The sequence below is a fragment of the Scatophagus argus genome, chromosome 23 (genome assembly GCF_020382885.2).
Source record: "Scatophagus argus isolate fScaArg1 chromosome 23, fScaArg1.pri, whole genome shotgun sequence".
In the NCBI taxonomy this organism is placed as follows: Eukaryota; Metazoa; Chordata; class Actinopteri; family Scatophagidae; genus Scatophagus; species Scatophagus argus.
Genome location: NC_058515.1, coordinates 12,808,801 through 12,835,654, shown reverse-complemented (window position 1 = coordinate 12,835,654; position 26,854 = coordinate 12,808,801). Strand labels below are relative to the sequence as shown.

Genomic DNA, 26,854 nt, shown 5'->3' with positions numbered 1-26,854 from the left:
CCTCAGCCTTCTAATTGTGAACCTGATTGTATAAACCTTAGGACAGTGGAGCTTAAGTTGTGTGTGAATGAACTTCAGGTGAATTTGTTGCACCACATATTGAACAGTTACTCTACATGATGTTCACTGCAGTGGCAGAGGAAGGTGGTCACATCGGACCCAAAGAGGGAGACACAGCTGTGGTTTTCAGGAAGGTGATTACAAACGTTGGTAGAGCCTACGATAACAGTTCAGGTAAATACATCATGCAGCCACACTTATGATCGCACATGTTAATGATGGCGTTGAAGAGAAGTGAACTGCATGTAATTAAACTAACAGTTTAACTTAATCTTGCAGTAACTTGCTGGTAGTTCAGCTAAAGTCATATCTCAGGAGTGACTCAAGCAGTAGTTTTGTAGTACTTGTGAAAGGTCTTGGTATCCAGACTGGTCTCAAGACCACTTTATGAAGGTCTTGCTTAATCACTCTTCTTGTGGCAGATTAAAGAAAAATAAATATCACCTTTGGGAGGAAGTTTATTCACCTTCTCGTTGGACATTGTGTACAAAACTGAAGCTGACATTCTTGACACTTTATTTAGTTTCTTTCTGGTTTTCATATGACCTGTCAATAAGAGAGCATGTGTTTTTATGTGTGTAACCTTCAGTTACACCTTTACAATATATCAATTGTAAATTTATCAGTTTTGAGTTACACCTCCAACCGGCTGTTGTCAATAAAAGAGAGAGAACATAGAGAGAGAGGGAGAGGAAGCACAACAAGAAGTTTTACTTGATGAATGCTCTTTTTGTTTCCACAGGTATCTTCAAAGCTCCTTATGCTGGTTATTATTACTTTTCCTTCTTCTATCGTGCTGGAAAAGAACTTCAATCAGGGCTGACTCTGATGAAGAGCAGCACTGTTATCGTCAAGGCATTTGATAACAAACCGCCAAACGTCCACAGCATTGACAATGCAGGAAATGCTGCCTGCCTGGAGCTGCAAGCAGGAGATCAGGTGTTTGTCATCCTGCCTGCAAAGCATCAAGTTTGGGGATCCAATGACTGCACCACCTTCAGTGGTTTCCTGATCAGTCGAGTTTGAGAGTTGGATGACTCCAGAAGGATGATTCCCAAATCTGAGATCAAATATACGTCTACTGTATTAACATTAAAATTAGAATTTAGATTAAAGAGAAACTAAACATTTATTTCATACTAAGTGTCACTTTTGTGATATGAAAAATTAAAATCTAGTGGTCCACAGAGGATCAGATCTAAATATTTTATTGTGAAAGACTTACACGAACATGTGGAAAAGTCATTTGCTGGGCCACTCTCTCCTTTGCCCACACAGCAGCAGACTAACATGGGATAGTGTTTCAAAAGTCACCCTCTGAATTGTGTATTAAATAGTTCTTGCTTTGAGACAATGTAAGCTGAAATGATTTGCTTTTGAAGTTGGGCCTTTTCATTCCTGCTTAACGTTACAGCTACACCAGCTGGTGGTGCTTTGAGAACCGCTAGTTTCCGGAAGTAAACGGGTGGGATTGGAATTATATTGTTGTTGTAATTATTCGACTTTCATTAATCTAAATTGTTTGTATTTTATTGGAATTGTTAGACTTTGAAGTAAGCCTTGTGAGTTTTGAGAATAGCAACACACTGGTTTAACGTGGTTAATTATCCAAATCATATTGTAATGTGTTGTCAGGATATTTCATTCATAAACTGACTTTTTAAATGTGGCTCAGTTATATTTTTCATAAATGTCATTTCATTTATGAGATAGTTACTCTTCCCATCTGATTCTACTTTCATTGGCCGTGTAGCCAAACTTGTTCAGTGACAAGCTTACATCTAATCAAATTTAACAAAAAATTGAAATATTTAATTCATGATCTCAGGTGTGATGGAAGGTCCTGTGTTTTTTTCCAAAATGCTGATGCTTTTGCTTCTATGAACTGATGTGTCTAAATACAAACTAAATACAAGTAAACTCATTATAAAGGAGTTTAGACTGGAGGGGGACTGGAGCCACTTCCTGTGTTCTCAGAATATTAACACTCTATCTGCACACCAATGGAGGAGCTTAAGGAGCAGGTGGATACAATAGAACAGTGGACACAACCAGCTGCCTTCACTTTGAACATCCCGAGATCACCATCAGAACTGCAGCCTCATGCAGGCAAATATCAGTTAAACTGACACACTGGCTGCTCTTGCTTATATGTAATATGAGAGCCGCCTCAGAGCTGGTCAACAAAAAACAAAAAGCAGCTCCGGGTCCAAGGATTAACTTAGAGATTTATTAACTGAAATTACAAACCCTTTTGGTTTCTTTCTATGAAAAACGCTAAACAAAAAATCACTCTCCACAGTGTCATGTCATCTTTTAAAGCATGGCAGATTCATTATCATGCAATTTTGGTTTTATTTTGGCACATTTTTTTCTTTGAACTTCTGGGTGTTGGTCTTTCAATCACAGAGTTTTTCCGAGGAAACATTTGAAGATGTGGCTCAATGCCATGGCCAAACTGGTTCAAATGAATTGCAGATTTAATCAGACTTTCTGTGGCCCCACCACTACAGATTGTCATGATTGGTTAAGAGAAGTGCATGACAGCACATCTTATCTTTGATCAAACTACATAAAAGCAGCAACAGGCTTCAGTGCATCACAGCTTTGAAGACAGAGCAAAGACCAACCAATAGCAGCCTGCCACCCCAACACGAGTGATCGACCAACAAACATGGGTGAGTGGAGTGAAACTTTCTCTTAAGTTTTTCTTAATGATGAATTTGGTGTCACTTTTAGGTTGGTGTCTTCAGTTAATTATGTGTGGGAAAATGTAACAGACTGGTTTTGACAAAGAGGAATCAGTAACTCATTCAATTCAAATCAGCTCATGAAATAATAAATTAATAATAACAGTGTGGCAGTGATGAGCTTGACAACACGTATTCACACACAAGTGGGAGACCTCAGCCTTCTCATTGTGAACCTGACTGTGTAAACCTCAGGACGGTGGAGCTTAAGACTTCACTGAATGAACTTCAGGTGAATTTGTTGCACCGCGTGATGAAGCTTTTTCACAGTTACTCCATCTGACGATGCAGAAAATCATTTTTCTGTTTGGTTTAGGTAGAATTAGCACTTTAAATCTTACACAGTATATCCATACAGTTAGAGAATGATGACAGCTACAACAGGTCACTATGGATTATGTTTTTATGTTTTACACTGCTGGTATTGCAGCTAATACAGTGTGAAAATTCAATATAATAATATAATAATTTTTATTAAATAAAATTCATTTCACTTTGATTTAGCTGACAGCTAAAGTGATTTTCATGTATCCTTCATTATGGGATTGTTTCAGACCTAAATGCACTTCTGGAGAAAAATGTTTAAATAAGCAGATTTTACATGACATCACAAGCAAAAACTCAGTAAGAAGTTCAAACTGCACGTGTTGTGATGCAACAAAACAACATGATGAGTGTGTTTTGTTTTCTATAGCAAGCGTGATGTTCACTGCAGTGGCAGACGAAGGTGGTAACATCGGACCCTACGATGGAGACACAACTGTGATTTTCAGGAAGGTGATTACAAACATTGGTGGAGGCTACGATAACACCTCAGGTAAATACATCATGCAGCCACACTCATGATCGCACATGTCAATGATGCTGTTGAAGAGAAGTGAACTGCATGTAATTAAACTAATAGTTTAACTTAATCTTGCAGTAACTTGCTGGTAGTTCAGCTAAAGTCATATTTCAGGAGTGACTCAAGCAGTAGTTTTGTAGTACTTGTGAAAGGTCTTGGTATCCAGACTGGTCTCAAGACCACTTTATGAAGGTCTTGCTTAATCACTCTTCCTGTGGCAGATAAAAGAAAAATAAATATCACCTTTGGGAGGAGGTTTATTCACCTTCTCGTTGGACATTGTGTACAAAACTGAAGCTGACATTCTTTACACTTTGCCACCAATAGCGGGACACTTTATTTAGTTTCTTTCTGGTTTTCATATGACCTGTCAATAAGAGAGCATGTGTTTTTATGTGTGTAACCTTCAGTTACTCCTTTACAATATATCAATTGTAAATTTATCAGTTTTGAGTTACACCTCCAACCGGCTGTTGTCAATAAAAGAAACATAGAGAGAGAGAGAGAGGAAGCACAAGAAGAAGTTTTATTTGATGAATGCTCTTTTTGTTTCCACAGGTATCTTCACAGCTCCTTATGCTGGTTATTATTACTTTTCCTTCTTCTATCGTGCTGGAAAAGAACTTCAATCAGGGCTGACTCTGATGAAGAACAGCACTGTTATCGTCAAGGCATTTGATAACAAACCGCCGAGCGTCCACAGCATTGACAATGCAGGAAATGCTGCCTGCCTGGAGCTGCAAGCAGGAGATCAGGTGTTCGTCATCCTGCCTGCAAAGCATCAAGTTTGGGGAGCCAACAACTGCACCACCTTCAGTGGTTTCCTGATCAAACAAATGTGAGAGTTGGATGACTCCAGAAGGATGATTCCCAAACCTGAGATCAATTAGATGTCTGCTGTATTAACATTAAAATTAGAATTTAGATTAAAACAGATGCCTTGAGAAACAAAACATTCATTTCATACTAAGTGTCACTTTTGTGATATGAAAAATTAAAATCTAGTGATCCAAAGAGGATCAGATTGGACATGTGCTTTCCTTCTTATTTCACCCTCAGGTCCACATTTTGTACACAAGATGTTCTGTGCTTAACAGACTCAAACAAACTTCACAGATAAAAATGAAATATGAAATATTTAATTCATGATCTCAGGTGTGAGGGAAGTTCCTGTGGGTTTTTTCCAATATGCTTTTGCTTTTGCCTCAGAAAATTGATGTGTCTTGTCGGGAAACTAAATACAAGTAAACTCATTATAAAGGAGTTTAGTCTGGAGGGGGGACTGAAACCTCTTCCTGTGTTCTCAGAGTATTAATACTCTATCTGCACAACAATGGAGGAGTTTAAGGAGCAGGTGATGGATGTTTGAGATGTTGTCATGTGTGACGGATAAGAGAAGAACAACATGTTTTAAGCCAAGAAAATGTCATGACCACATGAAGGAAGGTCCAACAGCTCCAGGAGAAACATCATGTACATCCTGTTGTTGTCAGCTCAGTGTGCTTTAAGAACTGAGGAGAGACTGCCTCTGCTCAGTCACATCTGTGTAATGCTGATGATGCCTCTTGCTTGCAAGCAATAAAAGATCTACTGATTATCTGAATATTGTGTCGTGTGTATTTAAGTACCACCTTTAATGACGTGTAAAGTTAATTAAGCAGTAAAGGTCTGCTGTTCCAAATACAACAAAATAAAGCTGGGAGTTCTGACAGTTAAATCGGGCCCTAAAAAGGGTCCTAAAGGTCCAACCAGATGTCAGCATCAATCAGTTCCAAATTACTTGATCTTGAATTTTAACTTTAACTTTGAACCATGATTTTGAAAAAACCCAAGAATGATGCAAACCACATGGAAATTTACTGTCCCTCATGTGGATGCAAACAAGATGCTAAGTTTCAAATTTGATTCCAACTTTTCTGGCTGCTTGGACAAACAAAACACTTCAGTCAATCGATATTTATAACAAGCAAACATCAGGAAATTATTTAGACAAATAAATGTGATCAGAACTAGAAGAAGAATCAAGTCAATTAAAGATATAAATATACACTTTTAGATGGAGAAAATGAATATAATAAACTCTTCATGTAACTGAGTAGAAATTTGACTATGCAGAGGTTTACTGAAGCAAACAGAACTGCTAATCTATTGGCATTAAAATAAGAAGAACGCAGCTAATGAGACAAACTGAAAGGGTTCTGCCCAAAATGTAATGCTATACATGAATGACTGAACACACACTGCTTGTGTGTGTTTGAACTGTTTTTGTTTGCTCTTGTGTCGTGGTTTTCTCTGGGAGATTCCACCAGCTCAGGTTTACATCCTCAGATGCGCCTTCGTCGCTCAGCTTCTTCTTCACCTGAGCAACAGGAAAAGAGACGTAAAATATTAACCCTGCAAAGTTCTAGCCATTCTTTTTAAAGTTAGATACTCCAAAGTCCTCATTTAACTGTGCTTGTTTAAGCATGGAGAAGCCTGTGTGAAGTATTGTATGTGATGCAGAAGATGTGAAGATCTTTGTATTAAACCTCAGGTACAATTTATTCATATAAAATGCAAAAAGTCACCCATTTCAAGACTGAGTCCAACACCGCCGGATTTTTCACATCCACATGATCAGCATTCAGCTTCAGTCTAACCAAGTGTTTCCTCCGTGGACCTGGAAAGAACATCGTAATAAGTTTTTAACACTTCACAAATCTGTTTAACATCTGTTAAATTCAAGCCCCTTAAAGTAACTCTGTGTTTTGCAATAGTGTTTAAATCTGGAGTTTGTGGTGACTTTTTGGAAAACTTTGTTAAAAACCATCTCTGCTCTGTGGAAAACGGAGCCATGCCAGCACTTTCCGCCTGTTTCCAATTTTTATGTTAAGCTAAGCTGACCACCTTTTAGCTGTAGCTTTATGTTTAATGGACAAATACCCACTGTCCGATGAACATACTTATGCCTGCTCAGTACAAATTTGTACCACAAGAAAACCTTGCTAATTATTTGGAACAAGGGATTCTTTTTTTAAATAATTTATTTTGGTTGCATTCAATCCCAAACCAAACTTTCTGTTCACTATCACTGCTGAACTGGCCCCAATCTATGGGAAACAAAACAAACAAAAGGTGATTTAAACACATCCTGCCATTTTCTCTTTGCAAGCGTCCATGTTGTAAGAGTACTAATGCGCTCTCAGGTGTCCTGATATGGAAGATAATGCACTTGGTGCAGGAAATTCCACTCCTATTCCACTGTCTTGTGATGCTCTGCTCTCATAATTTGACATATTGAAAGGTAGTTTCAATAGTTAATATCACAGGGTGTGGTGGCTGAAAAAGCTGTTTACCACCGTAGCAAAGAAAGGGCGCCTTTTCATCGCACTTCCTGTCTGTCATTCCAAGAGGCTTGCTGTTGACATCCAGCATGCCACAATCGCCAGGTCCATAAAGCAGGGGCTTAAACGGTTTCCAGGGCACGAATGAGGGTTGGCTTCCATCGGACCACATCCAGGACATCTGAGTCAGCCCGATCCAGACCGACTTGTTCTTCACGACATTCTGCAGCTCCACACTTTCAAGCTGGTTCTGCACTCTGGCCAGGTCTGTATGCAGTTTCCTGCAATAAGCCTGGGCATCGAGCCAGCTCATGGAGCCCTTCCCCAAAGTAAACCTTTGAGAAATATCAGTGACGGACCCTGCGAACAACATCAGCTGTTTAATAAATATTCAGATAATCGAGAGAATGTTTGATTCTCCTTTAAGGGTGAACAACGTGTCTCTCAGCTCGTTGATGTCAGGTAATAATTTCAATATCAAAGCTTGTATACGGGCTTGTATTCAACTGTGAAATCAAAATGGCACTAAACAGAATAAATACAAAGGTGTTCATATCACACAGTTCACAAGAGGTTTACTCAGTGTTTGAGATGACCAGAAGCTGAAATGGTTTTATGAAACACTGAAGCATATTTAAATGAATTATTTTTACATACAGTTCAACCAGCTGCCAGTGATATGAATTTCTTTGCACATTTACATTCAAAACAACTCACAATGCGCACATTTATCACCGTGCTTAGACCGCCAAGCAGCAGCATTTTCTTACCGCTGTAGCAGAGGAACTCCAACCTAACACTGCAGTTTGTAGCAAACCATTCTCCAGTCGGTCCCATGCTCCCACAGTAATGTGTTCTGGGTTGCCCAGTCGCCCAGTTCCAGTAGGTCGGTTCTTCCTCTTCGTAGCCATCATCGTCTGACAGTGACCAACCCCAGCCTCTGTACAAACCTAAGAATACATAGGGATGGCTGGACTCAGTCAGAGTAATCAGTTCCCTGAGGTCCCGCAAGTCGTTGACGGTGGCCAAATCAGTGTGTTTCTCTCTGCAGTAATGCTGGGCCTCAGGCCAAGTTTTGGACTCGTTGATGAAGTGGAACTGACGGTTAAGAAGAGAGGATGCAAAAATGCATAGGCCTGTGGACAATGCAAAGTAAAGGCTTTAGAGATGCCTCTGGAATGCACCGTTTTTAGAAGCTTAGTGAGGTTTTAGAGGAGTATCTTCTAATGCTACTTCACCTGAGATTAGCAAGATGCCAAACATTCCCCTCTCCATGGTCTGTGATTTGTGAAAAAAAAGGACACTTGAGGAAAATTCAAGAAATTCAAGCAGCATCATTGGAACAAACATTAATATAGTCATCATGTAAGTGTAAAGACGATTAAACTCACCAGTGATGAGAACCTGAGGGCAGACGTCTGTGAGAAAGACCTCCTGTTCTGCCTTTTAAAACAACCGCCTATTCAAAACAGGTGGCCTGCACTGTCTCAGGAAATTTTCATATCCCACCAACCCACTGGACATTCACATGATGATGGTAAAATCTGTCCTGCAAGGAGTCAGCTCTCCTAGATTCAGAAACCCACACACACAAAAGAAGAGTTTGATATCAAAGTGACCTGCTGGTAAATAAAGCACATCAGCAAAATATGTTCAACAGTGGATTAAAGACTTAAATGTGAAAGAGGTTGCTCATAGTGAGAAACCCTCGAGAATTATCACTGGTCTCTGTAACTCCCCTCTTGTAGCTCATCATTTGTGATTTTGATCCTGGTCCATCTGATCCATTTTAATTTTGTCTCACCACTTTTATCATCCTGTTTCCATTTCAACAGGCAGCTGTTCACAGGTGAAAACCTCTAAAACCCACTGTGACTGACGAGTGATAATGCTGCTCCAGAACCACAGGACAGCTGACTGTTCACTAACAACTTACTACTGCCCCCAAGTGGCCAAGAAAAATCCATTAATGCACCTTTAAGTATCACAGAAGCACTCGTGAGGAAACTGTGCATATAGTACAGTTTTACACTTTATTAAATAATCCTTGTTAAAGTCTCTTACTTCCATCTATATTCTCCTTGCATGGTTTGGAAGATGGCCTCTAAGAATGCAAAGCACATGGAAACATGGAAGGTCTGTCTGGACTGATGCAAAGGTTTTGCAAAATAGAAAAGGTCTCTGCGCCAACAGTAAAACAAATGATCCTTTATTTCAAAAACAAATTGCACAAACAAATTTGAACATGCTAGTAAAGGAATTACTCTTATAATGTTTTTGACAAACTGTCCAGGGTATAAGCATAAACATATCAGGTTGTCATGAGGACGGACAGGATGGTGGGACTTGGGGTTAGAAACCAAGGACCTAAATTCGACAGTCCAATCCAGAATCATAAGCAACTGTAAAACTGTTTCATGTCAGAATAAATGTTTCAAGGCATTGATATATTTTGCACGGGAGATTACAATCTCAGAGAGCTACTGGTGTATGTAACCATTCTGCGAGTCAAAATTGTGGCAGCTTCAAAGCAAAGGCTCATCCTCAAGTCTCATGTCTCTTGATTAACATCAGTGATAACAAGCGGTGCTGTATTCTTCCCGCCATCGCAGACGCCCGGGCTGAAGAAGGGGAAGATCCTCTCTGAGAACAAACACCCGGTGAAGGTGTAAATGTGAGACCTGGTCTCCATGTTGAAGAACGACACGGTCCCCTCCTCGTAATCCGTAAACACCCCGATACTCTGCGGCTTCTCCTCGAGGGAAAGATGGACTGAAGGGGAGTCCAAAGCGCGATACTCGTCCCCATTCCTCAGTCGCATTGTCCAATAACCGTTTTCTGGCTTGGAGGTGATCATCCCCTTCCTGTTGGCAGACTCTCTGACCACCCCCATGTCCCAGAAGGTCTTTGTCCCCACTGCGACCTGAATAATGACACAAGAGAAGATGGAAAACCAAACGTGTACGCTGTACCAAGTGATTCTGAATGCTATTCAGCGCTACAGCTGAAACTATCATCAAACAAGACAACCACCTGGAAGTAGAACCTCCCGGACAGGAAGCCTTTCTTGCCCACCACACAGATGACGGGGTCGAAGCGTTGGGGGTTGTCAGGCACAATGTGCAGCAGCTCGCCGCGGCCCGCCTGCTTTCCGTCAGCTGACAGGACGATGTTTGGATGGGCAGTGTCCGGATCTAATACCACGTCGACTATGGAGATAAGAAGGAGAGAAATTAAATTTGTACAAATTCTATTGCAAATACAAACACTTCTGCATCCACATCAAAGACTACTGTTTGTTTCCTGATACGTCTGTGCAGATCCCCAGTCCAGTCACACTAATACAGATTGATCACCCCACAGTAGCTCAGATTTTAATTGTAAATGAAGTCGGATTGGATGTGATTGGAGACTAACTGGAAATTTCACTGCTGGTTTAACCCCTGATATCCAGTTTCTATCCAGTTTGCTCTGATATAGTTTGTAACAAATACACATATTGTGTCCCCAGGAAAGTGTTTGAATTGTAAATCCACTTTTGGTGCAGCATTGTTGTATCATTTAATTAATATGATGTTCATTTCTGGGTCTGGTGAATAGTCAGAGAGACCTGGCTTCAAGTCAGCTGAGACACATCTTTAGATTCACATCCCCCAGAGATAAAATTCAGGTAGTTATAAGGTGAAAGGTAAATGAGTGGAGTGGAAAGGTAAAGTGACTGAAGCGAGCAAATGATTGATGATTGCATTAATTAATGACATCCATAAATAACAAAAAGAATGATCCCAGACAAGTAAACAAGTGAATTTAAAGAAATTTAAATCAGCCCATTCATGTCAGGGTCTACTTTTTCAGTCCAACATACCAAAATGGCCTGAACCCTGAAACTATAATTATGTTGAACGAATTAATCTTACCAGCATATTTCTGCATCCTTTTCATCTCTGCCAGAAAGATAAAAAAGTTCTATTAGTTGTTGCAGTTTCAGTGTGAGGTGAAAGTCATGCCAGCACTCTACCCAAAGAGAACTTTTTGGCTTACTTTACCTTCTTTCTTCAGACCATCGAGATCATTCATCACTGCGTCCTTCACTTTATACAGTGCTGTGGTGACCGTCCCCACGCAGAGTTCAGAATGGACACCAATCTCTATCCAGTCTCGGGTGGGTGGAGGTGACATTAGAGAAGGCGTCCTCTGCCAAACAGAAACGGAGTGAAGAAATTTGAGTTTTTCTGAGAGCATCTGAGTTGAAACTATGGAGTTTGAATAACATAAGATTCTGATAAGCATGTGGATTTTTCAAGGCTAAAAAGACCAAAGACCAAAGTTTCAGGCATTTTAACAGAAGTGTTTAGTTTCCTCCATGATTTTAAAAAAACTCTGAAAAGGCGTCAAGGTGAACTCCTGCATTCACCGCAGTTTTGGGCTGTTTCTTACCTGTAAGACCTGCAGATGGTCCTCAGTGTTCCTCAGCTCCTCCAGCTCAGCATTTCTTCTCTGCAGTTCAGTGATTTCCTCATTCAGCTCATTGATTAGCTCCTCTGACCTCGTCTCTGCTGCCTTCTGCTTCTCCGAGATCTCTGTGTTGACTTCTGTTTGCCTCTCCTGGATGAAGTGAATCAAAGAGGAAAAGAGACGGTCGCTCTCCTTCAGCTCCTTCTCTGCACTCATCTGCACAGGGAGAAAAACACTGTAAACATGAATATATACAATTTCTTTTTAATTATATGCGCTCAGACTAGTTCATCTGACTTACATTGTATACCTCTCCTGTACCTGACCAAAAGACTGCTTACTGTTGCAGCCATGTTTTAAATCACTAAGGAATAAATACTTGTAGCTAAACTGGAAATACACTATAGAGACAATATTGGGACAGAGGACAGAGAGTAGAAAAGAGTTTCTGGGAATTTGTGCCCATTCATGCAGTAGAGCATTTGTGAGGTCACACACTGATGTTGGACCAAAAGGCCTGGCTCACAATCTCCGTTCCAGTTCATCCCAAAGGTGTTGGATGGGGTTGAGGTCACAGATGAACAAAATGCTTGATAGCCTAACTTCAAATCCATCAGCTGAATTCAAACAATCCAAATTCTTTGTGACCCAGATCATCATTTCCGTTAGGACTCACCTTGCTGAACTTCAGGCAGTTTTTGATCTCCTCGACTTTATTCAGCCGTTCCTGGATCATTTGCTGAAACTCTTCCTCAGTCTTCTTCATTTGGACCTGAATATGCAGATCAGAAACTGAATTTTGCCGCTGGAATCTTCAGACGGTTTGACTGATTTTTATTTCATTGGTATACTTTGTGTACCTTCCTCTTCTCACTCTCGTCCTGGACTGTAACAGCCTGATGACCCCTGTGCTCAGTCTCAGTGCAGAACTGGCACACACACTTGTGTTCGTCCTTGCAGAACATCTCCAGCAGCCTCTCGTGTTTCTTACACATCCTGTCTTGCAGGTTCTGCACCGGCGCGATCAGCTTGTGGAGCTTCAAGGTGGCGACTCTCTGGTGAGGCTCCAGGTGGGTTTCACAGTACGAGGTCAGACACACCAGGCAGGATTTCAGGGCCTTCACCTGCAGGGACGTCGCAGCGCAGACGTCACACACCACCTCGCCTGGCTTGGCTGCGGACGCCGGTGAAGCCAACGAACAGCCTGTTATCTTCCTAAATGCGTCCGCCAGCTCTTTGAAGGCTGTGTTGATGCTTATTTCAGGCTGGGGGGTGAATGATTTATTACAGATGGGGCACTGGCAGACCTCACTGCCACCCCACAAATTCTGGATGCAGGCCTGGCAGAAGTTGTGTCCGCAGGGAATGGTGACCGGGTCGGTGAACACCTGATGACAGATGGTGCACTGGAACTGCTTTTCCGGTAACATGTTACCTGAGGAGGCCATTGTCTGCAGGACAATTGAAAAAAAATTAAGGAAGTTAGTTGATCAGCTGCTGAGGATGATCTTTGATAGAGGAAGTAGAGCAAATACAAAAGTACAGTCAGGTAGAAAGAACCCAAAACCACCATAATGTATTAAACTTTCTGGAATTAACAAAGTATGTAATATTTCCCTTTGACAAAAACATTTGATGAAAGGTAAACTAGGTAAAAACTCAGCTGACTGCCTTCCTGATTTGTTATCTCACACTGTAAGTGTGCAAATATGTGGATCTATGCACAACTTGAAATTCAGGACTCATCCACTCTGCACTGTTTGGTGTTCTTGGTGTATTAGTCACCGTTTTCTAGGCTAACACACCCACACTTTGCCCATAAAGCTCCCTATTACCAATGAACAAAGAACTCTAATAACAGTGTTTAACGTAGAAATAATATTGTCATTAGTGCTTGCTGCAAGAAAGAAATCCTCTTGTGAGACAATAAGGATCAGGATTTGGTTGTAAAAGCTATTTATAGATCCATTACTAAGCATGTTAGTTATTTCTGGTTATCTGGATTTACTACTTCAAGCTGGATGAATTAAATAAAAGAAACATCTCAGAAAGTTAAGACTTTTTTGGTCACATTATATGTAGTAAAGTGAAAGCCACTTGGTTTTACATATCGAGCAGCATGTAGCATCATTGTAACACAACTGTCAAAAATGTATAAATGTTAAATGTAGCTGTTAATAAAATTAACAGCTATCTGATCTGATACAATTCAAACCAATAATAACCAGGAGATAAAGAGTCATATCAGCTGAGCTACAAAGCACAGCACAAACTTTAAGCTGCTCACAAAAACATGAAGAAGACAGCAGCTTTAAGCGTTTAGCACACTGAGTGTCCCAGTCTGTCTCTGCAAACACACAGTATGTTTGCAGCTTGCTAAGACACTGCTGTTCCCCTTTCCACCTCTCAGTCATTTCAATCAGTTAACTTCAGCTTCTTTCACACAACCCAGTAGAAAATATTCTTAGCTCTTACTGCACTTTGCTCACACTTACAGCGACTTCTCTTCGATGAGGCTGGTCAATCGTTCTTCAGAGCAGGTGACTCTCCTGTCGTATGAATGAGTATGAATACATCACAGGGCTAGCTGTGAAAGAGGAAAATGTAACGTCAACACAGTTATTCATCAGCCCAGCCCTGCCTCTCCTGCTCCCAGCACTACAATTTTCTGTCTGTCTGCTTTACTGCAAATACCCGCTTTTAAAATAGCAGCATTTTTTACATTTAATGCACAGTCTAGTATTAGTTACTATATCAGCAGTTATACTCACATGTTGCGGCACAAACTTTGTGTGTGCATGTGTGATCATGGGAATACATAATAGTGGCTCTCACACAGGGAAAGAGTGTGTTTGCGTCACGGGTGTGGTGTCTCGAGTCCAATGGTTAACATTTTCCAGTCATGACACACCTGAAGCCGGGGACACCTGCTCAACATGAGGAATGTTGTATGTCTGCAGCGCACTAAAACATGCCACTGTTATGGCACTTTTTACAGCTCAGATCATCATGTGTTATCAACATGCCAAATACATTTGAATAAAAAAGGGCATGAAGAAGAGACAAGACACAGTAAAAGCCTTGTCACCCAGTTTGCCTATCACATAATTTCCTATCAGAGAATTGGCCTTAATGGCCGTCGCCTCGTCAGCTTAGAGAGCAGGTGGCAGGTGCGTGGTGGAAAGTTTTATGAGGCCATAGAGCAAAAACAGGGTGTGCAATAACCGACTTCAGAGCCTGATGACAATAAACATTTGACGACAGATTCTGTGCACTCTGACATTTAACCAACAAATACCTTTCTGCAGATACATTTCTAAATGAACCCTGATTCCAAATAGATAAATAAACAAATAAAAAGGAATCTGGTAATTTGTTAATCGTCTCCAACATATACTGACATCAGTGAAGGATGGTGTGTATTTAACATTTTACCTCATTAACCTCATTTGAATCTGAGGTCAGCAACATGTTTTAAACAAAAAGACTGGAACAGGTTAACCAAAAACAGGTGATGTTATCATGATTGTTTACTAAATGTGATGGGGGATGACGTGAGATGTGAGGCTCACCTCTCTGTGAAACACATTTTTGTACAAAGGATATCACTACATGGCCTGGTCCTTATGAGGAAATGAACTGAAACAACCTCACTGGTTGTGCCTCAGTCTTCCTGATGGGAAATGTGGCTGGATGCAAACGCAAAGAAGCTGACCCTCACACCCTGCACCTGCCTGAGTGGAAACAGGCCACCGTCATACCAGCAGGTATCTGTGATGTACACTCTCGGCTGGTCCTCGGATGCTTCATGTTGTTGTCGTCATGTGCCACATTCAGTGTGTACTGTGTGTATTATATTATGTGTGGATAAGTAGAAGCTATTAAGTTTAAAAAAAAAAAAGAACACATTAAACTCATATTTTACATAAACTAATCCAATGCACGTTTGTAATTCAGGGTTGAGAAATTACCTGTAAAACTTGTGGTGATACATCATGCAATTTAACTGCATCTTTTGTATATTATGGCCTGATAAGAGGTGATGACACGTGCAAAAGGAAACCAGCATCACAACTGAAGTTTCACACCTATTCACTCAATGAATTAATTTAATGTGTAAGCATTTCCTGCAATGTCCCGACTGCTCCACACGGTGATGATAATCCACAAGGCAAGCACAAGTCTCACGCTCTCACACGCCATCATGTGAAATGCGAGATCAAGAGATCACAAAGTCAAACCACACTGACTGGATCATATGTGCCAATGTAGCCCAGGTGGGACAGACAAGTTCAAACACGAGGAGGCAAACACATATTTTAATCAATTTAAAGAGCCACATCATATCAGCCACAAAGGCCCCTGCAGAATCGCATAGGACAAACACAAAAACACAAAGTTCATCAATTCACTGACAGCACTCCAATTTAAACTGAACTAAAACAAAAAAAATATATCCACACACATGATATTCTGACCCATTTTGACCCAAACACTGACAGCAGTTTGAGTGCAGCCTTGCTGATGTTGATGGTGTTTCTCCAGAGGCACAAAAACCAACGTTTGGCACTTTTGTGCATTTAGCAGTCATCCCCACTGGAAGAAGACAGCCATTTAACTTGTTCACGAGCTGAGGACACTTGCAGCTATTTATAGGTGTATGGGTGTCCGTGTTTCGGGAATGTTTTTTTTTCCTTTTCATTTTAGCTGGAAGGAAGAATCCAGCAATCCAGCAGCACCTCTGTATATCCACTCAGACAGGCCCAAAACTGGTTTGGTGGTTGAGGTCACGCTGACGCTCAGAAGTTCTGATTCTGAAACTCTTTGACTTAATATTCTTGGCATAGCTTTGCAGACATGCTGCATGTGCTGGATATCAAATAGCTTTAGGTGACTGTTGTTGCACGATGTGACGAAGCTTTCTGGCAGCCACTGCATATATTATTTGAGTCTGAACAGACATGGGTGTAAAGTGCAACTTGAGTGGTGTGTGTGGAGGTGTAGAACTGCAAGGCGGCCATTCTACTCTCGCATTCAATATGACTGTCATTCATGCAAGTCAGGTATTCTGTTAAGATATTTCAGAAGACCAGTTTCTGTCCTGTGGCTTTTCCCTGATTTTACCCAAATCCTGCACCAGGTTGAAGTGTTTGCAGCGTTGTTACTGTTATGATTTATCAAAAGACCAGGACCCCAAAAAGCAGACACTGACAACGAGAGTAAAAGGTGACATTCAGTCTTTTCTTGCAGGTAAGTACATGAAATCCAAACTGGCCAACACGAAAAACCCAATTGTTCAGAAACAGGAGTCACCAGACCAACCCGGAGCAGACTGGGCACGAGAGTGGCAGACGTAAGATAGCAAACCTGGACACAAGACACTATAATCAGCCAAAAAACCCAGCATAATCCAGCACAGGTAGAGCGAGGGGACTGGTCCTTAAATAGTCACAGAGCTGACCAGGTTGATGGGTCAAGATGAAGAACAGGTGTGCTGGGAAGAAGATGACGTACAGGAGCTGTCCAGCTCTGCTCCGATTGGCTCAGGTGAATACACACACACACACACACACACACACACACGGAGTTGTGTTTCCATCACTTCAGGGAACATTACATAGACATTTCCTGGAGGCTTAATCACCACCTTACCGTAACAATAAACATTACTTGCCTAATCCTAACTCCCCCACTCACACACACACACACACACACACACACACATGAGCAGGGAGAGGAAGAGAGGGACAGACAGGCAAAATACATAGAAAAATGCACAATCCTAATAGTCATTGTGTTTATGAATGAGACTGGAGTACACAACCTGCAATTAACTTCATGTGAGAGTTGCCTTAACCAAGACATGAGCACAGTCTTTTCCTAACCTTAGCAATTATACTGCAGAAATGTGAGAAAAGTCATTTGATGTCACTGAATGCAAGGTTTGGCAGAATTTTCCAAAGGTGACGTCCATTGAAAGGACAACAAAAAAAGTAAAGGAGAATAATAACAATATAAACACAAACAATTAGTATTATTATATTCTATGAAGATGTGCATGCATGTGTGCACATTCCTCGTATACATACATGAATTCAAAACACAGTTTGACACACGCACATACGAGATCTGAACTCATTCTTTCAGATGCTGGCACTGCAAACCTGGAAATCACCTGTGAAACAAGGAACTTGAAACACATTTTGTAATCGCTCACTTTATACACAGCGGGTACAGTAGATGACAGATGAGATGTAATTTGAATACTGATGAAGGCTACAGAGAACAACCAGAATTACCAGTTTAACCATTTTTTGACAGATGTCACAGTAGGAAGAACTTTAAACTCATTTTCTCTCATTACAAACTTGTTTTGACCTCATTCTCACAGCTGCTGTCGACACACCTGTTAAGGACTATTTGTCTGTCGATCTGCACAGGTAAGATGTTATCTAAACTAAATGGATTGCGTAGAGAGTACGAAAAATATACAATGAGATATCAGCATCCTCTGATGTAAACAATGAATGTAAACAATTTTAATAATGTTTTTCATAAGGAAAATGCTCAGAGATAAACAGTTTTAAATGTGGGAGGGAACGTTGCTGTGTTCTGTGTTCTGTTGTTGTTCGTTGTGATTATCTCGTGTTACGGTGACTTGGCACCGAGCTGACCTGAATGTTCCGACATGTTCTCAGCACATTGTGACGCTCATACTCCTAATGAACAGTCTCCAAACTGATAATATGTTGGAAGGAGCATCTGTTTCACAGCACATTTTTTCACACATGATAATCAGACAACTTATTTTATTTTCCATGAGCACAGAACAATCTGAGGTATAGACAGTAACTGTTATTGAAACAAATACACTTTATGCAGTAAAACCATCAAATGTAAAAAGTGGATCATGTTATGCTTTTATTCCTTACATATGTAAAATTTCACAGACTTTTTAAAGAAAAAAAATTGTATTTTATGTCATTTGACATATAAAGCAAGATGTCATCTGCATATAGTTTTGTGTGTGTGTTCCTGTGTTGTTTTTGTTGCGATTGCTGTATACTTACTTTAACATTTTTTTCTTTCACTACAAACATCTGCAGATGCAAATTAAATTAACTTTGGACACCTATAATTTAAACCAAATAGTTGTTTTTCATTTTGATCTGTAAACTAAAATGACATCTGCATGTAAAATTATACAATATACAATACATATATGATATGTGTTGTTGTTATATTTTTTACAATAAGCTTTGAATACATTTACTCACCATCCAATTAGCCTACTTTTCTGCACTGAACATCTGTACACTTGGACAAAGACATCAGTCACTTTTTCTGCGCATTATGTTGAAAAGTTTGCTTCAACCTGAAAAGCCATTTTGGGATGAAGCCCAGCTCTGTACAAATGTGTTGAATTATTTTGTTGGCTAGTACTTGTAAACTTATAAAGTGTGGGCAGATCCCAATTCTTTCTTTTATTTTTAGATATTATAATGTATACAATAATTTTTGCCAATGCTATAAAATAATGTTATCGTCCAGTCAGAAACATGGCCTCTGCGTTGTCTGAGGAACAGTTTCGGTGCACCATCTGTCTGGATGTCTTCGACAATCCTGTCTCCATCCCATGTGGGCACAATTTCTGCCTGGGATGCATCAAACGTTTCTGGGACATGAGGCACAAGTCGGTGTGCCCGCTGTGCAAAGAAGCCTTTAAACGCCGACCAGAACTCAGGATCAATGTAGGCTTAAAAGACATCACTGAGCAATTTAAAAGGTCTGCTGATTTTAAAGTTTTATATACTGCAAAATCCTCACAAACACATTTTCAGCACTATGTTATTCACTTCTTTCATGTCTGACTTAAACATGTTTGTATTTAATTAAAAGGTCTCTCAAAGACAAGCCAAAATACAAATTAGTTCCACCGAAGAGAAGAATCCCGAGACACCCTTCGATGTCTGAAGAAGTTCCCTGTGATGTCTGCCAGGGAAGCAAATCAACAGCGGTCAAGTCGTGCCTCGTCTGCCGGGAGTCTTACTGTGAAATTCACCTGACGCCTCATCTAAGGGACCAAGTGAAGACGAAGCACTTGCTGACAGATCCAGGCACCTTCATCACCAGTCACCTCTGCGAAAATCACAACAGGCTCCTGGAGAAGTTTTGCAAGATGGACAACACGCCTGTTTGTATGAAATGCATAGAGAGGGACCACAAACATCATGAGATTGTGCCCCTGGAGAATGAGAGCAGAAGGATCAGGGTGAGGAAAAGAGGTTTCATTTCTCCAATCATCTACTTCCATCTTTTACGCTGAGATTTCTGCTCAGTTTTCTAGTTTACTTTATAATTTCTGCATGTGAAAACTGTTGTAATTTATTTTGTCATTCTAATTCTAATTCTGTTCACCTTTAACCTTTACAGTCTCAGATAAAGATCACCAAAAGAGAGTTTCAAGAGCTGATCCAGACCAGAATCAGAGAGGCTGAGGAGATCAAGGTTTCACTGGAGTTGAGCAAAGTAAGTTTCTTTTTTATTATTTAAAAGGTTTTTCAGTCATAAATATGAACAATACTTGATGGACTGAAACTTGGTATAGATATTTACACCCCATTTCAGTTTATATTTGCATTATTTTATACAATAATGAAAGCTGATTTATGTATGTCTACAGTTAAATAAACAAAGAGAGATAGAAACAAGTAACCAGGTCGTCGCCATGGTGATAAGTGCGTTTGAGAGAAACCGGACTTGGCTCGTCAATGAGGTCAAGCAGAAGCAGGAAGCGGCTGAGAGGACGGCGGACGAGTTTCTCAAAGAGCTCGACTACGAAATCGATGAACTGCAGAGGAGACGCAGCGAGCTGCAGCACCTGGAGCAGAGTGAGGACCCTCTTCATCTCATACAGGTCAGACCTGCACCGGTTCGATTCCCCCACTGGACCAGCAGGACGAATTCAGTGTGTGTGTGTAAAAATATATATACTGTCAATAAAGCTGATTCTTCTTCTTCTTCTTCACTAAAATGCCCTCTATCCCCGTTTTCATCAGCCCTTGACTGTTTATACCAAAGATACATCATGTTAAATGTGTTTAAAACAAGTACGATGCTTGATAAGATTTTTTCTATGTGCATAACTTTCGCAGAGCTTCCCCTCTCTGAGTGCTCCACTGTCCACCGGAGACTTGTCCAAGGCCAGAGTCCACTCAGACAACTGCATAGGAACAGTGAGGAGATCTTTCTCCAAGCTGGTGGACCTCTGCCAGCAACTCGAAACCAAACTGTCCGCAGAAGGTCAGTGACTTCTGTTGCATTGTTGTTCAGATGGATGTTCTTACCATGGTTGGATTAGTGCCTCCAAAAAGCTTTTTGTCAGCTAAATCTGGCCAAATTAGCATCACACCACATAATTCACTATTTATGTGTCACAAAAACATCTGTCACACAAGACAAAAATCCAAAACTCAGCAGTGCATTTAGTTTTTTATATATTATATTTTTGTCATGGCTCCCTATAGTTATACTTTACAATGGCCATTTACCAAATGTTGTTTAATGAAATAAAATTAACTGAACTGACAACATTTCTTTTTCTGCTTGTTTGTAGAAGTGACAAAGATCACTCAGTATGCAGGTATGTGTATAGATATGAAATTAAGAGTGTGAATAAGTTCCCCTAAAACTGATAAAAAAAAAAAATTCTTAATTTCTGCAGTAAGTATTGCCCTTTCTTCACATTGTTCCATAGTCTGCCAGATATTTCCTCAAATGCTTATTTTGTTATTTCTCTGTAAAACCGATTGACTATGTGACAAGAATGTGAAGAAAGCAAATAATAGAGTTCAGGACTTTCAAACCTTACAATGTACTACTGCTTAATTATTGCTTAAAATCTATAAACTGTAAACTTTACTTTAGAAAATCTTACATTTTTCATCCTTTTTATTTTCTTTTTGGTTCCTCTCCAGCTGATGTGACTCTGGATCCTGTGACGGCTGCAGGCTGGCTAATTCTGTCCCCAGATGGAAAAAGGGTAAAGTTCAAAGTGTGATCACAGACTGAAATATGTGACAAGTGTTTTGTTTGTTTGTTTGTTTGTTTGTTTGTTTACTCTATTCAGCTGCTTCAGATTGTATCTTCCTTGTACAAGTTCAAACTGTTGTTGCTGATGGTTTCATACCAAGTCCCCAAATGGTTGGTGTACCTCAGGGATCGATTTTAGACTCTGCTGTTTATGCTGTACATGAATAATATATATATTTTTTAACACAGCACTGTAATATCCATTTTTATGCTGATGACACCATTCTGTATGCTGTCAGCCCTAGAGCAAACCAACCCTTCCTCATGCCTTTTAATATACAGCACATTCTGATCTCCAAAACTTCAAAACTCCTGCTCAAGAATGAATGCTGTTTGGCTGTGCTTCAATCAAATCAATCAAAACTGAACAAACAAGATGATTGTGAAGAGGCTGACAGATGTTAATCACTGATGCTGTCTATGACGGGTAAACAGAACTTCAGTTGTTTGTGTTGTTGGTGATGATAATGATCCACAGGTGAGCCTCGGCTGTAGCCAGAGGAAACTGTCTGTCCCTGATGACCCCCGCAGGTTCGACTCCTGCGTCTCCGTTCTGGGGAAACAAAGCTTCACCTCGGGTCGACACTACTGGGTGGTTCAGGTAGAAAAGCAGACCTCTAATTACGCTTTACTCTCGAGTTACTCTCTACACCAGCTGATCCGTCTTTACAAACGTGTGCTCACAGGCATTGTTGAAATCATGAAGATGTTTTGAGGCTTAAAGAGCTAAAAAGCAGATGCATGACCAGGATAATGAGGCAAATCAAAGCCTTTCAATAAGTAGCTCTGCAAGTACAAAACCTCCACAGAAAATATACCGTATCTTATATAAGGTATAAAATGCGGGTGTTGTTAAATTAGCTTGGGAGGAGAAAATTCAATCAGTAAACATGTTTTTAAAGATGCTGATATTCCCTCTACTGTTTTATGAGAAATTATATTGTTATATTTAATGCTGCTGTGCTCTTTGACACACTCAGTTAGGTTTAGTCAGGTTTTCATGTTCATATTCCATGTTTACTGCTTTGTTACTCAGTTTTCTTCTCTTTTCTGTCCTTCCCACTTCCTGTCCTTTGTGTGTTTCCCACCAGTTTGCTTGTCTGCTCCACCCTGAGTGGCTCCACCTGTGTCTCGTTTCCCATTCGCTTCAGCAGAGTATTTAATGTGTCTTGTGCCTCCTCTAAGTGCCAGTTTGTCTCAGCAGTTTTGTGTCTTGGTTTCTAGCCTTTGTATACCTTGCATTGTGTGGTTTTTCTGGATTTTTGCTAGTCTACTGACCCTGCCTCTGCCACTTGCCTGTTGGATTTGTTTGCTTACTCTAATTGCTGTCCTGTAACCCTTTATGCTATTAAAGACTTTTGAATCAAGACTTTCTCCTATCTCAGTGACATATTTGAGTCCTGTTCACTGTGGTTTCCCTGTTTTGACATTCTTGATGTGACCTAATGATTCTCAGCACCCCCTTGTGGCTATTAAGAAGCTGAGCTGTTTCTTTATGCAGTATGTTCTGCTCTGGTGTTAAATGAACACTAGAAATCGCAGCAGAGAGTCAGGGACTGGAATAAATATTAACACCACCATAACCTGAGTCAAGGCCTATGGAGGCTCATGTGGGATCCAGCACTGTTTGCTGGTCTGATTCTCGGCTCTGTGTGATGTCGTACAGGTTGGAGATAAAACAGACTGGGATCTTGGCGTGGCCAGGGAGTCCATCAACAGGAAGGGAGTCATCACCGTGCGTCCTGACAGCGGTTACTGGGCCATCTGCCGGCGGAAAGGTGGCAGCCTCAACGCCTGCACTGGCCCCTCCGTCACCCTCCACCTGCAGGAAACCCCTCAGAAAGTCGGTGTGTTCCTGGACTATGAAGCAGAGCTGGTGTCCTTCTACAATGCGGAGGCAAAGACTCACATTTACACCTACAGTGGGTGCACCTTCACCGAGCCTCTCTACCCATACTTTAACCCCTGTCTCCAAGACAACGGGAAGAACACGGCCCCGCTGATAATCTGTCCTGTCGAGGTCGAGTACACTGCACAGACTGCAGCATTTTGAGCAGAACGTCAGAGCACGACTGTTTACAAAATCAGTGCCCATTTCCTGTCATTGATTGATGCAGATCATCACAGCCGCATCCTCGCCCAAGTCCACTCCCACTCGTACACCCTTCAGACAGGCGTGCCCTGTCACTGAGACTCCACCCACATGTCCGCCGGTCTGCTGGCAGTTATGAGCTCTAAACTTATGTCTGTTGAAGCACTTAGTTCTGTTTGGAAATATCAAAATTTAGCTCCTGCTCCAGTGGTTGAAAGAGCTTCAGAGCGTACAAGCAATTTGACAGCAAACTAATTTAGAAACACATTTGCCTGTGCTCATGTGCCCAACAAAACTGGATAATCTCAAAATGTGATCCAAGCCAAGTGGTTTTGTGCCTAAACCTGACCAGACCTTTGACATAGTGCTGTCACAACATAAAACTGAGAATTAAAATGCAAAGTTTGTTGAAACATACAGTGCCAAGATTTGTTCTGGCAGCAGGGTTGGTACTTCAGTTTGCTTTTTCTTTATAAAAAGAGGATGCTGCGTACTTTTTTGAATGGCAGTTATCTTCCAGAACACAGTAGCACATCCAGATGTAATTGCTTGTGCTGTCAGTATTTGCAGTGTGTTTTTTGATTTCCAGATTGGTGAGGATGTTCCTTTGTTTGCTTGTTCTTTGTTCCTTTGCATGTGCTGCATTTGTTTAAGTTCCTGTGAAGAAACCAGGGAGCGTACTGTTTGTTTTTGATTGTATATGAGCCATGTTTATGACTGTGGTAATGTTGATACTGTTATTGTGTTTGTCCTTTTTTAAGATAATCCTTACTTAAATCGTTTGAAAGTTGAATGTCTGTCCTTTTTCACCCAAAGCATCTGCAGTTTGGGAACAGATATAATTTGGTTTTGTTTGATGCTGCTAGTCGTCATCTGTCACGTTTTTAAAAGATTGCTCATTTACAGCTGATAGACACTTAATATGCAAGAGCTTTGAAAAATTTTCAGTTTGGCAAAGTTGAGTGAGATGTTTATATTATTTTGTCAACCCTTTATATATATATATATATATTATATTCCATATGATATATAATATATATACAGATTTGCACAAAAGGTCACCATTACTGTGATTTATTTTTGTAAGGTATCTCCCATGGGGGAAGGGGGATGTTGTGAGCCTACATGCTGGGTACTTTCGATTATAATAAAGACATTTTTTTCATATGTTTTATCTGCCAAAATCTTACAACACATATGTTGTATGTGTGTCATGTGTCAGCATCTAGTAACTTAGGTTAAACAAATGTAGTGGAGTACAGTGTTTCCACTAGTGGGTACTGCTTTTCTGGGTTCCTGTTTGTTAGTTTTACCTTCTTCTATTCATTTGTGTCAATCAATCGATTTATTTTTTCTTACATTTGTGAAGAAAAGAAACCAATTCTCATGACATTGTGTTTTTTTCTGAAGGTGTAAGCTTTCAGTAACTGTATATGCTTTTGAACTAAATAAATAAACTTAACAAAACAATATGAAAACATTTGTTTCTCTTAATGGTCTTTTTTTTAATTATAAGGAACTGTTATAAGGGGCAGCACTGTGGTGCAGTGGTTAGCACTGTCGCCTCATATCAAGTTCGAATCCCGGTCTGGGCCCTTCTGTGGGTAGTTTGCATGTTCTCCCTGTGTCTGCGTGGGTTTTCTCCGGGTTCTCCGGCTTCCTCCCACAATACCAAAAACATGCACATTAGGTTAATTGGCTACTCTACATTGGGCCGAGGTGTGAGTGTGAGAGTGTGCGGTGGTCTGTCTTTGTGTGTTGGCCCTGCGATTGACTGGCGACCAGTCCAGGGTGAACCCCGCCTCTCGCCCGTAGTCAGCTGGGATAGGCTCCAGCTCCCCCGCGACCCTGACAGATAAGCGGTATAGAAAACGGACGGATGGATGGAATTGTTATAAGACAAAAGCACTATTGAGTAGCTGTGAGGGCAGTTTCTGTTTAGAAAATTGCTATTTTTTTAATGACCACTAAGTGTCACTGAAGTCAGGATTTCACTAACAGCAGCTTCGAGTCTGACTCAAAGCAGAAATGCTTCTGTGCTTCTGTTCCACCTGCGGCCACCGTGACTGAACTGAAGCTGCTTTGAATCGAAACACACACCAGGGGGCATCTGTTACTGAAGAACACGTCAGCCTCCCTGACCGTGTGTGGGCGTGAGGTCAGGAACCTGTTGAGCAGCTCCACCCACAACAGTAACTGGTTGTACAACAAACATCTCTTTTTATTTACTTTAAACACCCTGGACAGCGTGTTAAGTTTTATTTTCTTTGTGACAGCCAAAGTGTTGACGAACGTGTTTGTTGGTTGCATTTTCACAGCACGACCTCAGCTGCACTGGTGTTTCACAGTTGTTCTGTAGGTACTTCAGGTTCTGTCAGCTGATTGTATTCATGCTGTAGGGTTGTTTCATTGCTCCCGTGATGTCTGAGATCATGAACTTACCGGTGTCTGATGACTATTGATAAGAGCCACCCGACTCCTCCATTAACACTGAATGCTGCCAAGGGGTTTCACAATTTGCTTGTAATAAATTGTCACAAAAGAAGGCTGAATTTGGAGGAGGCTTTCATGTAGAAGATGCCACATGAGATCCTGAACTGGGAGGCACCAATTGTACCTTGACTGGCTAGGATGACAGTCCAGTCTGGCATCACTTATGAAAAAATGTGCATGTCCCTTTGGTCCAGATTCTGATCTATTCAACAGATCGGCTCAAAATTCAACACAGACATTCATGTTTGCCAGAGGTTAAATCCTATTGACTGTGGCGATCCCCTAACTTTTCATCTTGTGTACTTCATGTGGTCAAAATTGCAACTTATCCAAGACTTTGGTTTCTGACTAAATACTCATGGCTAATGGCATTCCCATCAGCCTCAGCTAAACGTTATGTCAATAATTAGAAATGTCAACATACTAAGACTTTGGGCTAAGAGGGTGCACATGGTGACCTGTGGGAATACTGGCCAAGCACAGCCTCACAGAGCCGCACCTGGGCTGAGTCGTAGTCCTGTTCAAATTGGCCACAGCCACATCAACATTTCCAGCAGTTGTGGTTTGAAAGGTATTAGTGCCAATCTGTTATGTAAGAACAGTTTCATTACTGAGTAATTCAACTGTATGTCTAAAATGAAAGCTTGCAAATGTACCAGCCCTGGCAACAGACATTTATGTAAGTTCAAAACGAAGGTCACCTTTACCCACACTCTGATCTTTCTCATCACACTCAAACATAGTA

The 26,854-nt window shown here is 40.8% G+C and overlaps 5 protein-coding genes across 6 annotated transcripts; 3 read left to right on the top strand and 2 right to left on the bottom strand.

Annotated features, from left to right (window-relative positions):
* The first annotated feature begins 101 nt into the window (after window positions 1–101).
* Window positions 102–1,134, top strand: LOC124054678 (complement C1q-like protein 4). Its single transcript, XM_046380953.1, has 2 exons — window positions 102–234; window positions 803–1,134. The coding sequence occupies exons 1-2, from the start codon at window positions 117–119 to the stop codon at window positions 1,084–1,086; spliced, it is 402 nt and encodes a 133-aa protein (XP_046236909.1). The 5' UTR covers window positions 102–116; the 3' UTR covers window positions 1,087–1,134.
* Window positions 1,135–2,550: 1,416 nt separating this feature from the next.
* On the top strand, window positions 2,551–5,257 carry LOC124055008 (complement C1q-like protein 4). The gene is made up of 3 exons (XM_046381597.1): window positions 2,551–2,738; window positions 3,505–3,627; window positions 4,213–5,257. The coding sequence occupies exons 1-3, from the start codon at window positions 2,735–2,737 to the stop codon at window positions 4,494–4,496; spliced, it is 411 nt and encodes a 136-aa protein (XP_046237553.1). The 5' UTR covers window positions 2,551–2,734; the 3' UTR covers window positions 4,497–5,257.
* On the bottom strand, window positions 5,253–8,254 carry LOC124055007 (macrophage mannose receptor 1-like). The gene is made up of 5 exons (XM_046381596.1): window positions 8,216–8,254; window positions 7,748–8,113; window positions 6,990–7,337; window positions 6,222–6,313; window positions 5,253–6,013 (listed from the first exon to the last, which is right to left on the bottom strand). Exons 1-5 carry the CDS (start codon window positions 8,250–8,252, stop codon window positions 5,870–5,872), a joined length of 987 nt encoding a protein of 328 aa, XP_046237552.1. The 5' UTR covers window positions 8,253–8,254; the 3' UTR covers window positions 5,253–5,869.
* Window positions 8,255–9,165: 911 nt separating this feature from the next.
* LOC124054643 (E3 ubiquitin-protein ligase TRIM39-like) lies at window positions 9,166–14,336 on the bottom strand. Its single transcript, XM_046380894.1, has 9 exons — window positions 14,204–14,336; window positions 13,928–14,019; window positions 12,293–12,883; window positions 12,109–12,204; window positions 11,415–11,648; window positions 11,024–11,171; window positions 10,895–10,921; window positions 10,011–10,186; window positions 9,166–9,900 (listed from the first exon to the last, which is right to left on the bottom strand). The coding sequence occupies exons 3-9, from the start codon at window positions 12,878–12,880 to the stop codon at window positions 9,529–9,531; spliced, it is 1,641 nt and encodes a 546-aa protein (XP_046236850.1). The 5' UTR covers window positions 12,881–12,883; window positions 13,928–14,019; window positions 14,204–14,336; the 3' UTR covers window positions 9,166–9,528.
* Window positions 14,337–17,742: 3,406 nt separating this feature from the next.
* LOC124054642 (E3 ubiquitin-protein ligase TRIM21-like) lies at window positions 17,743–25,096 on the top strand. 2 transcript variants are annotated; one of them, XM_046380893.1, is made up of 10 exons: window positions 17,743–17,872; window positions 18,984–19,218; window positions 19,332–19,704; window positions 19,866–19,961; window positions 20,116–20,349; window positions 20,588–20,735; window positions 21,049–21,075; window positions 21,410–21,474; window positions 22,003–22,125; window positions 23,191–25,096. In XM_046380893.1, exons 2-10 carry the CDS (start codon window positions 18,992–18,994, stop codon window positions 23,575–23,577), a joined length of 1,680 nt encoding a protein of 559 aa, XP_046236849.1. In that variant the 5' UTR covers window positions 17,743–17,872; window positions 18,984–18,991; the 3' UTR covers window positions 23,578–25,096. The 2 variants fall into 2 exon arrangements, with proteins under 2 accessions (XP_046236849.1, XP_046236848.1); XM_046380892.1 differs by having other exon boundaries at window positions 20,116–20,406.
* Window positions 25,097–26,854: the final 1,758 nt, after the last annotated feature.